The sequence below is a fragment of the Chrysochloris asiatica genome, unplaced genomic scaffold (genome assembly GCF_000296735.1).
Source record: "Chrysochloris asiatica unplaced genomic scaffold, ChrAsi1.0 scaffold00127, whole genome shotgun sequence".
Lineage (NCBI taxonomy): Eukaryota > Metazoa > Chordata > Mammalia > Afrosoricida > Chrysochloridae > Chrysochloris > Chrysochloris asiatica.
The window spans coordinates 4,844,421-4,862,621 of record NW_006408645.1 but is presented as its reverse complement, the minus strand read 5'-3'; the positions used below and the strand labels follow the sequence as shown (position 1 = coordinate 4,862,621).

Genomic DNA, 18,201 nt, shown 5'->3' with positions numbered 1-18,201 from the left:
AGTGAGGTTGGCCCAGGATCGGACATTGTTTCGTTCTGCTGTGCATGGGGTCGCTATGAGTCGGTTCCGACTCGATGGCACCTGACAACAATAGCTACCAAAACTGGCCTCCCAAGCTTGACTATTTAGGATTAAAGAAACTCTGGCAGTGTAGTGGTTACAAATTGGGCTGCTAATCTGAAGGTTAACAGTTTGAAATTACCAGCTGTTCCGCGGGAGAAAGACGAGGATTTCTGTCCTGTAAAATCCTATTGAGGGTCACTAAAAGTTGGGACTGACTCCACAGCACACCACCACCATTTAGGATTCAAGCTTTGCTTCTCCAAGTGTGGTCCCTAGCATTCTCTGGAAGCTTGTGAGAAACGCAGACTCTCAGGTTCTACCCCAGACCTGATGAATCACAATCTGCATGTACTAGGTTCCCAAATGATTTAAGTGCACATTAAAGTTGGAGGAAACTGGTTTAGAGAACAACAGAAATCTTCGGCAAATTCCTTTATCTCCCAGGTTGAAATTTTTATAGTCTATATGCCATAAACTGCCCTATCCAAAAAGACCATCAGGAATAGTCTCATCATAATTGGGGGCAGCAACAGCAGAAAGTGCGAAGGCAGTGGGGATCTTTATTCCTAGACAGTAATAATGGAATGTTCATTCTAAATGGGTGCAAAAATCTGGCTATTGTCCATAGATGTAAACAACAAGAACCATCAAGTCAGATAAGAGTACAAACGCCTCTAGCAGCAGCTTGTCCCTAAGATAAGGAGTCTGCTGGCTCAGAAATGGATATGGGTAGGCAGGAAAAAAGGTCCATAAAAGCCAAGCGGATCCATCTTCACTCACAAACCCTAGCCCTTTCCTTTGACTCTCTCTGCCACTGTCTCCTTGACAAGCTCTGAAAAGACCTTGCTGGGGCTAAAGTCTAAAGTTGTATTATCCAATATGCTGTAAATGCCATGGAGTCGATTCCAACCCATAGTGACCCTGTATGAGGTTTCCAAGGAGCAGCTGGTGAGCTTGAACCGCCGACCTTGCAGTTCAAATGGCTTTGCAGTCTGTTGCATTAGCCCACAGCACCACACCAGGACTCCAATTATCCAATATAGTAACCACTAAATTAAATTAATACAAAAACTAAAACTTAATTGTTTTTTAAAGTTAAGTTTTATGAGCCATACATATTTCAAGTGCTCATAGCTACACTCAATGTGAATGGTGGCAGTTGTATGACATCAAGCCAGTTCCGATTCAAAGTGACCCCATCCACAGTTTCTGAGGGTGCAAAACTTTACCGGAGCAAAAAGCCTCATCTTTCTCCCACAAAGTGACTGGTATATTTGCAGTGCTGACCTTGTGGTTAACGGCCAAACACATAACCCACTACACTACCAGGAGTCATTCTCAATGAGACTTGTTGTTGTTGTTAAGTGTCATTGAGTCGGTTCCGACCCACAGCGACCCTGTAGAGGGTTTCCAAGGAGCAGCTGGTGAGCTTGAACCACCAATCTTGCAGTTCATACCGACTTTGCAGCCACACCAGGACTATTAGTGACTACCATATTGGACAGACATATCATGAATATTTCTATCATTACAGATATAAATGGTGGTAGTCTAAAAAGAATCCCCAGTCCCTTCTTAGGTTTTAAAGTTTATGCAACTAGCAGATTCTTAGAATCCAAACATATATATACAACTCTATACCAAGGAGTCCTGGTGTGGCGCTGTGTATTAATGTACTGTTAAAAGTCATTTAGAACCGTAAGGTCAGTGGTTCAAGATCACCAGCTCGGGAACCCTATGCAGGGTCGCTAAGTATTGGAACCAACTCGAGAGCAGTCAACAACAACATACCAAACCAAACACACTGCCATTGACTCATAGTAACTTTATAGGACAACACAGAACTGTTCCTTAGGGTTTCCAACCTCAGATCTTGTGGTTGCAGTCCAGTGCTAACCCACAGTGCCATCAGGACTCTTTACAACTCTATGCAGCATTATTGGTACATAAAGTAACAGTGATATTCAGCACAGTTTCATACAAAGATCATTCTCAGAGATTGAATTCTATAAAGACTCTACTGCTAGAAGCTCTGGGAAATAAAAAGATTAAGAAGTATGAACTATGTGCCATATACTCCAAACCAGATGCCATATATTCCATTCCACCTCATGGCAACCCCATATGTTTAAAAGTACAACTGTGCTGCAGAGAGGTTTTCAATGACTGACTTTTCTGAAGTAGACTGCCATGCCTTGCTGGTGAGGCACCTCTGGATGGGCTGGAAACTCCAACTTTTCTGTTAGCAGTTGAGCATATTAGCCATTTGCACCACCCAGGGAGTCTAAACAGTGCTGGTGTGGTACTGCCGGTTAGTTAATAAGCTGGACTACAAGGTCAGTTTAAACCACAAGGTCAGCAGTTCGAGCTCACCAGCTGTTCCGCAAAAACCGTATACAGGATCCCTATGAGTTGGAATCAACCTGAAGACACACAACAACAGAAGTCTAAGCAAGTAATTAGGGAAAAGCATTAGCACAAAAGAGAAGCATGAAAATGAATCAACTAACCCCAAAAGAAACATGAATAATTCAGGGAAGTGAAGAGTATGTATGTGCTCTTAAAAAAAGAAAACTCATTAATATTTTCAAGAGGCAAGCATAAAACATGTAAGAAACAATCAAAGGACAAAAAAGAGTTCTTAGATATTAAACTACACTTCAACAAATAAAAAATTCAATGGCCAAACTGAATTATACATAGAAACGCTGAAGATAAAAGTTACAGATCTGGGAAGAAAAATGGAGATGGAAAATACTAGAAAAATGCAGAGACATAGATTATAAATTCAAGAAGTTTATCCAGTTAAGAGGAATAGCAAAGAAAGCAAACGGGAACAAAAGAACATAATTTCCCTGAGTTAAAAAGACAGATTGATAAAAGCCAAGCAAGAAGAAAGAATAAAGACTCACACCTAGGTATATCCCAGGAAGGATTCAAAACTTCAAGAAGAGAGAAAACACTAATACGAAAAAAGGAAAATGAGACTAGTAGTATAAGACTTCTGATCAGTTGCAACAGAATCCAGAAGACAATGAAACATCTTTAAAATTCACAAAGTTTTACAGACTATTTCATAAATCTAAGATGCCAGATTTTTTACATATCAGAAAAGATGGCTAAGTGAATTATGAGATGCCACTGGAGTCCTGGTGTGGCACCATGGGTTAATGCGCCAGACTACAAAGCCATTTGAACTGCAAGGTTGGCAGTTCAAGCTCACCAGCTACTCCTCAGAAACCCTACACAGGGTCCCTATGGGTCAGAACCGACTCCATAGCACTTAACAACAACAAATGATTATTAGATCCTAATTTCAAAGACAATGGGGCAAAGATAATTTCAGAGAAAACATTCCAAAAAAATCACAACTTATAATCAATGAAATATGATACCTGTGTTTTGTCAATTTATCAATCCAAATTCATTCTCAGATATGCAACTCTACTACTCATGCCCCTCTGGGGTAAAAACTTAAATATGTGAAAAAAACTACTTGAGTAGGTACTTTAGCAAAGCAAGAAAGAAATTCTAAGAGGGTAGCATGATCCATATAAATTAAATATTAAATGAGAAGAAGTAAAAGCATAAAAGAAAAATAAACTGTGTTTCATTACACTGGGATGCACAAAGAGTAACATATTTAAAGAGGAATATTTTCAGAACATTTGGGGCCATTTCCTGTTTCAACCATCTTACTAACTGTAGAAAGAGTAATACTTACACAACCTAAAAAACATACAAATGCCATTTATGGGTTCTTAATTTTTAAAAGCAATCCACAGAGGAAGTATCAGAATTAAAATTTAAGGAAAGAATAGAAATAATACAAACAGTATTAACTAGATAAAATTCAGTAAGTAAGCGTAAAAAAACAAAAACTTCATCTTACACAACAGAGATGCTGTCTCAAATTTACAAAACCAGAGATAGAAATACCAAAAAGTAGTGCTACAAAATGACACACCCCTTTATTAAACAAAAATACTAAAATCTGAAATGTATTGTTTCTTGACATAGCCTCCATGTAGCTCTATACGCTCTAACAGTTTCCTGGAGTCCTGATGTGGTCCTGTGGGGTAATGCACTGGAACGCCAGATTGGTTTGAACCACAGACAGTTCAAACTCATCAGCCACTCCTTGGAAACTCTACACAAGTTTGCTATAAGTCAGAACCAACTCAATGGCACTTTTAACAACAACACCCATTCCCTGGAGATTTCTGCACTCTTCAATTTGTTGTTGTTAAGTGCTGTCGAGTCGACTCCAATTCATAGCAACCCTGAAGAACAGCTGGTGAGTTTGAACTACGAACCTTATAGTTCAAATTGACCTTAAGGTCGAGTATTTATCCTACAGGCCTGCCTCTTCAATTTACACCATATCAAAATGACAGTTTGGGCATACCTGAAGGAGTCAAATCATTCCTTTTCAATGTTCTTTGAGTTTGGGGAACAAAAAGAAACCTGAAGGGGCAATATCAGGACTGTGGAATGAATGAGGTAAGGTTTGCCAATGAAATGCTCATAGGACAGTCCTTACTGCCTTACAGTGAGTAAAGTACATACACTATCATGAGAAAACAAAATCCTCAGTGCAACTCTCCTGACTTTTTCAACAGCGTAATTCTCCCTTTTTAAAAAAAAAAAAAACTTCTTCATAATAAGCCCTCATGGTCATTCTGTGTCCTTTGAGAAAATCTATCAAAATTATCCTTTTGGAATATTAAAACCAGTCACCATAACCTTCTAAGCTGAGCTCTTTGCCTTGAATTGAACTGGCCCAGCAGATCCCATCGGAAGCTACTGTTTCAATTAGACCTTTTTTTTTTTGAAGACACACTTGAATACAAATTAAGACAAGTGATTGTATAAACTGGAACACTGGTAGCAATACTTTTTCACTTTCCCTTGTAAAACTATATTATAAACAACTGGAAGCAGTTGTATCTAAAGGGTAGGTTTGATATTTGTTATCTCCAGTCCTGTCTGACTGTTTTTCATTTCTATTCTATACATGCATGGAGAAAATAAAAGCAATCAGACTGTCCAAAGGTAGACCTAGTGCAGTCATCAAAATGTCATAGGTGAGAGTTTTCTTATTCCATCTTTCAAAAACAGAAAACAAGGTTTCTGAAGAGTGCAGGTCACACTTCCAACTATGTGTAGCAAAAAAAGGTAAAATGATTTCAATCGAGTGTCACAGGACCAGTTTTACCTCAAAAGAAGTTAATTCACTGGAAGCCATACCTGTTAAGTTCTTGGAACACATAGCCAGTTTTTCCAAGTGACTGTTGATTTTCTCAATAGCTTGGATGTTCTTATTCTTCTTCAGGACATCTAAGGCCGATCGAGAATGTCGATCCAGCAAGGTGGGGTCTGCCCCATAGTGCAGGAGCATCTGAATATCCTCTGTTTGTCCTAGGGGACACCAAAATAAGAAGGGATTATCACGATTCCTTATATAAAGAGAGGTCTCCATGAGTGCTCTCCCTCCCAGTTCCTTGCCTGAGCAGTCCAGGCAAGGGGACCAGCATCCCTGTTTACAAAAACTGATCTGCCAGGCTTCCCTGAAGCAAGGAGTACAGCTTGTGTGACACGGGAAGGACAACAGCTTTTAAGAGGTTCACTAGTGACACTCCTCTCTACCTTTCTCCCCTCTCCTTGGCAACAAGCAAGGAGTGGGGAAGTCTAGTTACTAAGCAACAGTTACAGCTGTAAAGATAACAGCAAGCTCTGACTTCAGATTTCTTTATTCCCTAGAGAGGTTTAGACTATTCTTTCATGGGAAAAAAAATCCTGGTCTGGGCACAGGAGAAGAAAGTATCAATTGCTACTGACGTCTTTTTGCTATCAGAGTTACCAAGCTGCCGGTCCCAACCCCCTGACTGCCAACTCCATTAGCTACTCTGATATATCTATCTGCCGTGCCTCAAGGTGGCTCTCTGATAATGGACACAACAGTGTTACAAAAGGAACACATTTGTCCTTCAGAGTGTACAAAGACTTCCATGGGCACAGAGAGTTAAAAGAAGCAAAGCTTGAGTCCCAACTTCTATATGAATGCTTTCCTAAAATTAACCACCCAGCATCACACTGCTCATGGTTTTCTTTCTCATCTGCCCAGCCACAACTAGTCTTCTTCTACATTGTTGTTTGTGAAGTGCCGTCGAGTCGATTCCGACCCATAGCGACCTTGTATAGGATTTCTGAGATGCTGATGGTGAGTTTGAATGGCCAACCTTGCAGTTCAAACAGTTTTGCAGTCTGGCACATTAACCCACAGCGCCACACCAGGACTCCTCTTCCACATTACAAAACCAAAATTAAAAAGTCAAACTTCTTACCCACTGGCTATCTTATTGAGGCAGAATTCCTAGATGGTCCTCAAGTTTTCAGATTGCTGGTGAACACACACTTTCTCCCAGTTATTCAAACACTAATCTAAATACTGCTGTGAGACTTTGAAAATGTAATTAAGGTTCCAAATTAACTGTTCTTAATACAGGGCAATTGTCCTGGTCAACCTGACCTAATCATGTCAGACAAAGAAATCAAAGGTCTATATGTCACAAACAGAAGACGTTATAGATTCAACGTATAAGAATAATCTGATGCACAAGTGATTCTCCACTGGTGATTTTGGAGTTGAAGAAAGCTAGGTATCAAGAAATGTAGGTGGCCTGTAGAAGCTAAGAATGGCCCTTGGCTGACAGTCAATAAGGAATAGGCACTAGATGCTTCCAAACTATGTGGATTTAATTCTTCCAGAGCCTTTGCAGTGTATAGGACCTTAGGTGGAATCCTGGGACCCATCCAGAACCTCCTGAGGTGGGACATTCCCATTTGAAAGGACAAGTAGATCAGTCTGGAGCAGCTAGAGGACCATAAAACACTTCTTGAAAGAAATACCAGCAAGGAAAAAAAAAAAAAAATGCAGTCTGACTAGCTACTATAAGAACATGCAAGTTGTTTGCCTGGGAGCCATCAAGGTAAGCAATCAAATCTCTTCAGACCAAACCCTCCTCCAAGACTGAAATGAAGGGAACATAGGAGCAGGTATGTAAGCTTGTTGGCAACCACGTTGGTCTACGGGTGAGTGGAAGTGGGGGAAGAGCAGCAATAAAGATATGGGCTAAATTTGACCACGTTCTGTAGACTCCAGTCGACCTGGAGATGAGAAAAAGGAAGGGTTGGTTGGTCTGAAGTATAGTGAGACCTGGGAAATTCTGAGCCCATGGACATTAACCAATCCATAGAGGGCTAGAGTTGAGAGTGAAGAGTCCAGTTGACAGGAAGTGAGGGGAGACGTACAAGAATGCCCAAACTTGCAGATAATACCCATTTGACCTAGCTTTAATGGTTTGATCATCAGAATTCGATTAGAGGAAGAGAAAACATTTCTGATAAAGGAAACAAGTGTAAATTGCTACAATTTGAGAACCCTGACCTATACTTACTTATGGATGTAGTAGCTCAAAATACCAACTGAGAGGGAAGGAATCCTCACATCAAGGAGCAATCCTATCTCCTCTGTACACAGAGTAGATAGGGATGGGCAACTTAGACATTGGCTACCTAAAGTGGGGCGAAGGGGAGGGGGAGACAATAAAGGCACGAAGTGACTGGCTTACAGGTTTTCAAGTGGGAATTTAGTTTCAGAGTGTACAGAGGAAGGTAGAACCCCGCCCCCCCACTCCCATTGTACATGCACACAATGGAATACTACGCAAACTTGAAGAATAAACAATGAATCTACAAAACACCTCATTACATGGATGAATCTTTAGGACATAATGAGAGTGAAATTAGTCAATCACAAAAGGACAAATATTCCATGAGACCGTTATTGGTTAAGAAAAGATTACCATACTAAAAGAAATACTCTTTGATGGTTACCATATATGGGAGGGAGGGGAGAGCAATTCACTGGTTAAGGGGTAGACACATGTTTGCTCCAGTAACTGAAGGGCAATATACAAGGAGTGTAAAGGTGGCATATGGGCAATGAAGATAGAGGAAGACTTGAGGTATGCTTGGATTAAATGAGATAGAGGTAATTAGTGATTTATACACAACCTTAGAAAAACAGTGTTCTGTGATACAAGGATTGAGACATAGTCTGAATGGGTAAAGGAGGGGGGAAATGTTTAGGTGCATGCCTGTTTTGTGGATACTGTTTTCCCCTACCTACTACTGTAAAATAAAAATTTAAGTGTGATAGAAATGATTATTGGGAATTATGATTACAAATCATTTATAAGCCCATCTTCAGCTTATAACTGATTAGATGAGCTAAAAGGAGAATTAGAATTTGCCCAGGGCACCAGGTTTCTTGTTAAATCTTTGTGAAGTATGGGGCCTTAGGTGGAATCCTGAGCCCAACCTAGAACTTTCTAAAGTGGGAAATTCCCACTTGCAAAACCATGCAGATGAACCCAGATGGCTGAGAGAATAGAAGTTTCTTATTGAAAGAAAGGCTAGCAGGGGAAAAAAAGCATCTGTTTGGTTGTTAGAATATCAAGCAAGCTGTTTGCCTTAGAAATATCTAGATAAGAAAAGTCAGTCCAAAAAGGGAGACCCCGTTCTAAGACTGAAATATAAAGGAAACCTGAGCATAGTCTAGTATGCTTACAGGTGACAAGCCTGGTCTAATACATCGTGGAGTGGGGAACATACAGAAATGAAGACATGGGCTTGTTTGGTCTTGTTCCATTAACACCCACTGACCTTGAAATGACATAGGGAAGTGGAAGGGTTGTTGTTATTAGGTGTCCTGGAGTTGGTACCAATTCATAGCGACATCACGCAAAACAGAATGAAACACTGGCCAGTCCTGTGCCAACCTCACAATCGTTGTAAAGCCTGCGTCCATTACTGCTGTTCCCTCTGTGCTAAACCATCTTGTTGGGTGTCTTCTTTTTTTCCAGTCCTCCACTTTACCAAACATGATATTCTTCTCCATGGACGATAATATGCCCGAAATATGAGAGAAGAAGTTGGGCCACCCTGGCTGCCAAGGAGCACTCTGGTGAAATGGTTGAACACTGACCATTTCTTTTGGCACAGTGACTCTGTGTATTCCTTCCATCTTCTTTTGATGCTTTCTGCATCATTCAGTATTTTGCCTATAGAATCCTTCATTATTTCAACTCAAGGCTTTAATTTTTCTTCAGTTCTCTCTGCTTGAGAAATGCTATGTGTGTTTTTCCCTTTTGATTTTCTAACTCCTGGCCTTTAAACATTTCATTATTAATACTTTACTTTTTCTTCTTGAGCTGACCTTTGAAATTTTCTGTTCAACTCTTTTACCTCCTCATTTCTTTCATTTGCTTTAGCATCTCTACGCTGGAGATCAAGTTTCAGAGTGTGTTCTGGCATTCACTTTGGTTTTTTTTTTTTTTTTTCTTTCTTGCCTTCTTAATGACCTTTTGCTTTCTTCCTGTATTATGTTCTTGATTTATTCCACAAGTCTTCTGATCTTTGGTCTTTAGTGTCTAATGCATCGAATCTGTTCTTCATGTGATCTCTAAATTCAGGTAGGTTACATTCAAGGTCATATTTTGGTTCTCGTGTATTTGTTTTAATTTTCTTCAGATTCAGTCTGAACCTGCAAGTGAATAATTGATTATCTGTTTCACAAACGGCCCCTGGCCTTGTTTTGGCTGACGATATAGAGCTTTTCCAGTGTCTCTTTCCGCAGATGTAGTCAATTTGATTTCTGGACATTCCATCTGGTGAGGTCCATGTGTATAGTTGTCTTTTCTGTTGTTTTAAAAAAAGGTATTTGCAATGAAGAACTCATTGGTCTTGCAAAATTCTATCATGTAATCTCCAGTATCGTTTCTATCACCAAGGCCATATTTTCTGACTACTGATCCTTCCTCTGATCCTTTCCAACCTTTGCATTCCAATCGTCAATAACTATCAATACATCTTGATTGCTACACCTTGTTTGATAAATTTCAGACTGAAGAAGTTGGTAAAATTCTTCAATTTCATCATAACTGGCATTAGTGCTTGGTGCTTACATTTGAGTAATAGTATTACTTGGTCTTCCTGGTAGGTGTATGGATATTATCCTATCACAGACTGCATTGTACTTCAAGAAAGACCTTGAAATGTTCTTTTTCATGGTGAATGCAGTGCCAGTCTTCCTCAATTTGTCATTCTCAGTATAGTACACCATATGACTGTCATATTTAAAATGGCCAATACCAGTCCATTTCAGCTCACTAATGTCTAGGATATCAATGTTTATACGTTACATTTTATTTTTGACAATTTCCAATTTTCCTAGATTCATACCTCATACATTCCACTTTCCAGTTACGAATGAACGTTTACAGATGTTTCTCTTCATTTTGAGTTGTGCCCCATCAGCAAATTACGGTCCCAAAAGTTTAACTCCATTTGAATCATCATGGCCAACTCCACTTTGAGGAGGTAGCATTTCCCCAGTCATGTTTTAAGTGTCTTTCAACCTGAGTGTCTCAACTTCCAGCACTGTATCTGACAGTATTCTGGCGCTATTCAGAATGTTTCAATATTTAATATTCTGGAGGTATCTGACAGTGTCCCACTGCTATTGATGTGGTTTTCAGTGGGTAAACATTCATAAGCAGTCTGGCTCACCTTCTTCCTAGTCTGTCTTAGTCTGGAAGATCCACTGAAACCTGTCCACCATGGGTGAACCTGCTGGTATTTAAAATACCAATGGCATGGCTTCCAGCATCACGACAACACAAAACAACAGCAAACTGACAGATGAGTGGGGCAAACACTGCTGGTAGGAATGTAAATTAGTACAGCTACTTTGGAAAACAGTTTGGCAGCTACTCAAAAGATTAAACACGGAATTTCATATAAGCTGTCAATTCCATGTATTTTCATTTACTTGGGTAGACATCTAAGAAAATGAAAGTATATGCCCACATAAAACACAAATACATGCCTACATAAAACGAATGTTCACAGCAGCATTATTCATAACAACCAAACGTGGAAGCAGAATCCATACATACATCAACGTATAAATGGAAACACAAAATGGGATAAATTCAAGAGAACATTATTCAACCATAAAAAAGGAATGAAGCACTGATGTATGTATGTATGCTACAGCATAAATGAACTTTGACATCATCACACTCTGTATTCTGCTGTATATATTCTCAATAACAAAAATTAAATAATTTTTTTAAATGAACAGTTTTTCTTAATGGGTGCCTGCATCACTCTTTCAAGTGTCTTTTATGGTCCTGTTAGATATGTGAGAATGCCAATTCCTGTGCTAGACCCTACGTCCTATGAAGGCAACACCAAGTCTGCTGTCTGGTTCATAATTTATCTATGGTGGCCATCACAAGATTTAGCATAAAATAAAGCACTTAGGAACCATGTGATGAGTGAGAGCAAATGCAGCTGGAAGCCCAGGGCCCTGAGTAGTCTAATCTCACAGAAATTACAAGGAGCCTAGCATTTCTTCCTTCTCTCATGCCACATCAATTTTGCATACAGTCTACCTTCTCAGTCACCTTTAATTTGAAGGAAAGTTTAGCCCTCTGGGCTTAGTCACAGAATTACTATTGCCAGTATTGTCAAATAGACTATAACTCATTTGTATGTCATGTGTGTCAGAGTAGAACTGTGTTGCATAAGATTTTGGGTGGCTGGTTTTTGCTAGGCCTTTCTTCCTTCCTTCCTAAGCACGCCAGAGTGAATGACTTTTCAAACAACAAATCATTCAGTGAACAGCCAAGAACACTAACATATGAGCCACCCAGAGATACTCCTGTCACGGGATGCACAGGTAAGACGCAGAGTCAGTTGTGTGGGTTTTATAATGTGTGAGATCTTCCAGCCCACAACAAACCCTCTGGGCCATTGGGTCCTGGGGCTGGGGAGGCTGTCAGAACTTACGCTTATTAAGGTATCCTGGAGCGTGGGAAGCAACAATGTGCAAAACTGTGCAGCCATCCTCGTCCTTCTGGTTGATTCGACCTTTCCACCCTGGTTTGCGGTTCATTATCCACTTGAAAAGGTGATTTTCTCCTGAAGAGAATTAAAATGAGTTACTAAAGTTTTATTATACATGCAGAAAATCAGCAAAGAAAATCAATGCATACCACAGTAAAGGAACGAAATGGGAAATCTAACACATTACTACTCAGGTGTGGGGAGACACAGATATTGGTAAAAATTGAGGAGTTATAGAAAGCTGTTCATAATAACCTTAGGTCAAGTTCCCTAGATGCACAGCTGAGACAGGGATTCTTGTGCAAGTGATGTACTGAAAGGGAGAGATCTCAAGAGAAAGAGTATGAGGGAAAGGGCAGAATAAGGAGCTGAGCAACAATGGGCTCTCAGCTGGAATCTACTTAGGTCTGATCCCAGGAGGAGATCTGGAGTATAAATTACTCCATGGAGTTGGTCCCACCTTGAAGCAAGGAAGCCTGTCTTTTGTACCCCATGTCAGTCAGTCATGAGTTGAAGAATGCCCATAAGGTGAGCGGAATATTCAGAGAATAACTTCCTGAGAAGTGGTGAGCTGTTAGCAGCCAACACTCACAGCAGCTGGAGAGAAGAGGAACTATGTGAGGCCCCAGGGTTTCTTGTTCCTAGACAGATGCTGGCAAAAGAGTGACGTCAGTATCTCTGATTTTAAACTTAGCATATCGCATTACTATCTATAGTAATTATAGTAACCATTACTATAATTAAGTTCTCCTTCCACACTCCTGAGATTGAGGAAAGCCACAAACCTCTGTAGCTGCATCAGTTTTTCTGAGAAGCTAACCAGAGATAACCTTGAAGACTTGACCCACAGAATCACACATAATGATGTAAATCAAGAGATTTAAATCTTCAAGTCCATTTTAAGACACTCATGAAACTGTCCAGGCCATTAAGAGCATATATATCTGAAAAGCCACCAAGTACCTGAAAGATGTCACTTTGCAGAAATAATGTGAGCCATTCCAATGTTATACTGGTGGAGTCGGTAAGTGTGCCCAGGCCAAACAAAGAGGTTGGGCACAGGGTCAATGGCCCAAAAAGAGTGCTGAATTTTTGCTGCACATGTTTGAAAATGCAGAGAGTAATGTTGAACTTATGGATTTAGATGTGGATTCTCTGGTCATTGAGCACATCCAGGTGAACAAAGCTCCCAAGATGCACCACTGCACTTACAGACCTCATGGCTGGATCAAGCCCTATCTGAGCTCCCCCTGCCACATTAAGATGATCATTACTGAAAAGAAACAAATTACTCCAAAACCATAAGAGAAAGTTACACAAAAGAAAGAGATATCCCAGAAGACACTGAAGAAACAAAAATGGATGGCTCAGAGGTAAATTAAGCTTAAAATAAAATGCAAATAAAGGTAATAATATTTTTTAAAATAAAATATTGTATGGATTCTACAAAATATAAAATGGATGACATTTGGTAAAGCAAAGATGGGACACCAAGATCCCAAGTCCCTGGTCACTGCCCACCCCTACTCAATAACTCCAGAAAATGATTCAGCTAAGAAGATGTAGACTAGATTAGACTAGCAAGGTTTTGGTGCCCCTTCCAGCTCTAAAATGGTATAGCTAAATTTTCAAAAGTGGTGCCACATATGCCTGGAAAAGAAAAACAAGCTTCCATATAAAGTGGGATGGTGGCCAGAGGATTTAATAATATAAAAATAGCTTAAAATGTAAATCCTATAGCCAAGTGGTAACGTTTTAAAGAAACAGTTCCATGAAAAAATACAGTTCTTTAAAAGAACCACAGTCAAAAAACATCATCAGTAATCTGTGTTACCCTTGGGTTCCCCAGTCATACTCCCAGAACCCAACAGTTGGCTCTCTGGAGAGTAAAGGACCAGAATAAAGAAGCTTCACAGCTCTCCTGGGAGCTCTGTCTTGCAGCAACTATCCACCCCACAAGCTCTCTCGTTGGGTCCCAGGACTCCATCCCGTTGTCAGGATCTGTCCAGGAACGTGAAATCCTTTCATTTGAGGCCTCTTTTGGTCACAAAAGAAATAAAATGATGCTATTTCTTAGCTTCCTATCTTCCAATTCAAGTCACTAAATTCTGCTTTCCCTTGAGCTCAGCAGAGTGTCCCTATGCTGAAGGGGCAGCTTAGAAGGCATGAAACTGGAGGAATACTCACTTGCTTGGATACAGAGTCGTATGACGGCATGAAGAGGGTATGGTCCAATACTCTCAGCACTTGCACCAATGGAGATGAGCCACTGGACTAACTGGGGCACTTGATTAATATGCTTAGAAAGTCCAGTGATGACACATTTCTGAAAATAAAAAGAAATGCAGGACAAATCATGAAAGTCTCCACATCATTATGAAACTTCAAACTCCTTTAGCCATAAAGCTTGGAATCAGTGAAACCTGAATTAGCTATGGCCCATGTTGAAGATACAAAAAACAAATTTGTGGCAAGGCAGCTAAAGAGGAAGGCCCCAAATAACAATAACCTTACCTCAAAAAGACTTTTCAGTGATAATTCTGGGACATGAATATCACTTGGTATTCGGTCTTTTCTTTCTGACAGAAGTAGAAATGACTGATGGGAAGGGAGAAAAAGACAAAGCTGAATAATAACATTCTCTAGATAGGTTATTAGAGGAAAACTTAACTTAAGGTTAAAAAATAAATGAAAAGGTTCATACATACTTATAACAATGAAATATTACTTGGCCATGAAGAAAAATGAAGTTATGTACATGCATGCACAACTAGAAGGAATCTTGAGAACATTATGCTGAATGAACTAAGTCAGCCACAGACAGACAAATACTGTATGATCTCATCAATACAAAATAATAGTGGTTACTACAGTGAGAAGAAAGGGTAAAAAGAGAGAAATTATTTAAGAAGCACTTATTTAGTCCTGTCAAGTCTGTTCTGGTTGATAATGACCCTGTGTAGGGTGTCTGAGGAGCAGCTGGTGGGTTTGAACCATCAACCTTGTGATTGGCAGTCCAGTACTTATCATACAGCACCACATCAGGAAGCCAAAGGCACAAAGTTGATGTTAATGGTGGTATAATAACAGAGAAAAGGGCAGTGATAATGGCTGAGCAACATGAAGGAAGTAATCAATACCAATGAATTCTCAAAACCCACTGGTATCAAGTCAATTATGACTCATAGCAACCCTAAACAGGGTTTCTGAGACTGTAAATATTTATGGAAGCAGATAGTCTCATCTTTCTCCCTCAAAGTAACTGGTGGTTTTGAATTGCTGATACTGTGATTAGGAGCCCAGTGCTAATTATACTTGTAAAAATTGTTGAGTTATAAATGTTTCATGTACATCTGTATCATAATTTTAAAAAGAAAAAGCCCTTTAGCCTTGTCTCTTTTTACCTGCCACATTTTACCTTTGTCAGCTAATCAAAGTCTCTCTGTTCTTTTTGTAGGTTAAGCTCTTTCTGAATTTCCTCAGAGACTGCTGAGAACAGAGCAACTGATGTCAAGCAGCATGGTGGAAAGTACAGTGGCAGCAGGGAAAAGGTTCTAAAGCTATTTGGCCTGCCTGGATCTAGGGTCCTTGTGGTATCTTGCTTTTAGTGACTTTTCTGGATGTCCCTGCTTTTTTGAAGGCCCAGAAGGCACTTTCTAACCAAACTCCCAGACTTGACCAGCCCATGTTCATGAGTTCTTAGAGCTCAGCATTTAATTAGTCCAAAATAATAAGTGGAAGGTTAGCACTCAAGAAGACATCCATGTAACACTGAAATCTCAGCCCCATCCAGTCTGTTCCTCCATGCTGCATGGTCTAGGCTCTGGATTCAAGCCCTACACAGCCTCACTTAACTGGTACTCTCAGAAATCCTTTAAGCAACACAGCAAAACCCACACTAGCTAATGCAGTAATAAAAAATAAAAAGATTACAAAAATAAACATGCAAACAGAACTTAAATTCTTATGAAGCCCAGACTTTTATATGAATTGAAACTAGAGGATTCCCCAAGACTATCATCCTAAGACACTCTTCAAACCTCAAATCAAAATCATCCCTCAAGGTCACTTGTTAGATAAATAACAGATTAAATTTAAAAAATAAAGCTCATCCTTGAATACTGAGCTTTTTGAAATTTAAAAAAAAAAAAAAATCAAATAATTGAGACAAAAGAGTCAAAAATTACTCTAAAGCACAAATGAGATGGTACTGGGACAGGGAAATTAGAGTACTGGAAATGGTATCACCAGAACAGAGTGAATGAGAATCATGACACACTGTGGGAGATGGGACCAGCAGAACTGAATAACCTACATAGAAATATAATGGAAACCTAATTTGCTGTGCAAACTCTCACCTTAAACATAGTAAAAGAAATACATTAATAAACATGCAATTATTTACATTTTCTCATTTGATATTACCATTAGCATTTGAACTTTACATTTCTATGATTACATTGAGGGCACAGTAAGAATGCCACAAACTTAGTATTTTTCCTTTCTTAAAAAAACTGGGTATTAATATATCTCAATGACTTTACATCTTTACTGACATTCCAGTTACACAGTTAGTCTAGCATCAAGATAAATAAAGCATAACTCTCCAGGGTCGGAAGAAAGAAATCATTTCATCAAGGATACACTTTCCGTACAACACAGCCTTCTCCATTTACTTACACGCCATGAAGCTTTATTTGCCAACTTTTCTATTACAGATTGCCACACTTCGTTTGAAAATTCAGTAGTGAATAATTGTTCAAAGCTGGGGAAAAAACTTTGCAAAACAGCAGAATCACCTGAAAGAAAGATCCACAGTTTAGAATTTTTAATGTGCAGAAAGTCTATAAACATTTAGGAAAAGCTGGTCCAATTAAGACTACACAAGGACGATGGTAAACTAAAGATATCAGAATCCACTTCCATCGAGTTTATTCCAACTCACAGTAACCCTGCATAGAGTTTCCAAGGTTATAAATATTTACAGGAGCAGAAAGCCTCATCTTTCTTCCATGGAGCTGGTGGGTTTGAACTATGGACTGGGCAATTAGCAATCCAGTGTTTATCCGATAGCGCCACCAGCATGACTGACTAAAATGTCAACCATATTTAAGTTGCCATTAAAGACCCAGTGCAGTTGAGTCAGTTCCAACCCACAGCAATGCTGTATAGGCTTTTCCAAGGAACGGCTGATGACCTTGAACCACCAACCTTGTGGTTCAAACCAGCTTTGCAGCCCAGCATAATCACCCACAGTGTCACACCAGGACTCTGTATCAAGACCCATAAAATCAATCCCCTAAGAGTTAGGCAGTATCCTGTTTGCTAACATTTATTTAGCTTCTATTATTTGTGGAGAACAAACTAGTGTCTATTATCCCCATTTATAGAAGAAAAAGTGGAAGCTTAAGAGAAGTTATAAAACTCACTTCCTTTAAGAAGGATGTTATAAATATACTGTCAGCTAACAGATGAGAAACAGTGACAAATGAGGAGAGACTTTGTGGCATGTCATGTATATAAGTAAAACCAAGACTTGAACTCATATTTATCAGCTCTTTCTAGTCAATATATATTCTTCTAGCATGTTTCTTTTTATAATTCTTTAGATACTACATTAGGTAGTGTGGGTCTATGCTGCTTGGAGGATTTCTGTAAAACTTTGCTGTTGTTGTTGTTAAGTGCCAATGAGTTGGTTCTGACACACAGGGCCCCTGTAAAGGGTTTCCAAGGAGCAGCTGGTGAGTTGGAACCACCTACCTTGTGGCACAAACCAAACTCACGGTCGGGTGCCTATTCTATAGCACCAAACCAGGACTCCAAGAATATATATTGTATTTATATACATAAGTGTGTGTGTGTATGTATGTATGTATATATATATAATTCCTCCAGTGGTAAGGATTTTTGTTTTCTTTACATTGAGCTGCAACCCATAATAGAGGCAGTGATCACTGATCTTCATCAATAAGTATTTTAAGTCCTCTTTGCTTTCAGCAAGCAAGGTTGTATCACCTGCATATCACAGGTTGTAAATAAATCCTCGCCAGATGGAACACATAGAAATCAGATAGACTACATCTGTGGAAAGAGAAGATGGAAAAGCTCCATATCATCAGTGAAGACAAGGCCAGGGGCAGACTGTGGAACAGACCATCA

The 18,201-nt window shown here is 39.5% G+C and overlaps 1 protein-coding gene across 1 annotated transcript in view; it reads right to left on the bottom strand.

Moving 5' to 3' along the window:
• The window catches only part of TRANK1 (tetratricopeptide repeat and ankyrin repeat containing 1), a 100,933-nt gene that overhangs the window by 65,864 nt on the left and 16,868 nt on the right, over window positions 1-18,201 (bottom strand). The window contains exons 4-8 of the mRNA XM_006869185.1: window positions 16,723-16,841; window positions 14,557-14,640; window positions 14,230-14,368; window positions 11,986-12,117; window positions 5,314-5,484 (exon numbers count right to left, since the gene is read on the bottom strand). Of these exons, the coding sequence (XP_006869247.1) occupies window positions 5,314-5,484; window positions 11,986-12,117; window positions 14,230-14,368; window positions 14,557-14,640; window positions 16,723-16,841 (645 nt within the window). The remainder of the gene's footprint in view (window positions 1-5,313; window positions 5,485-11,985; window positions 12,118-14,229; window positions 14,369-14,556; window positions 14,641-16,722; window positions 16,842-18,201) is intronic.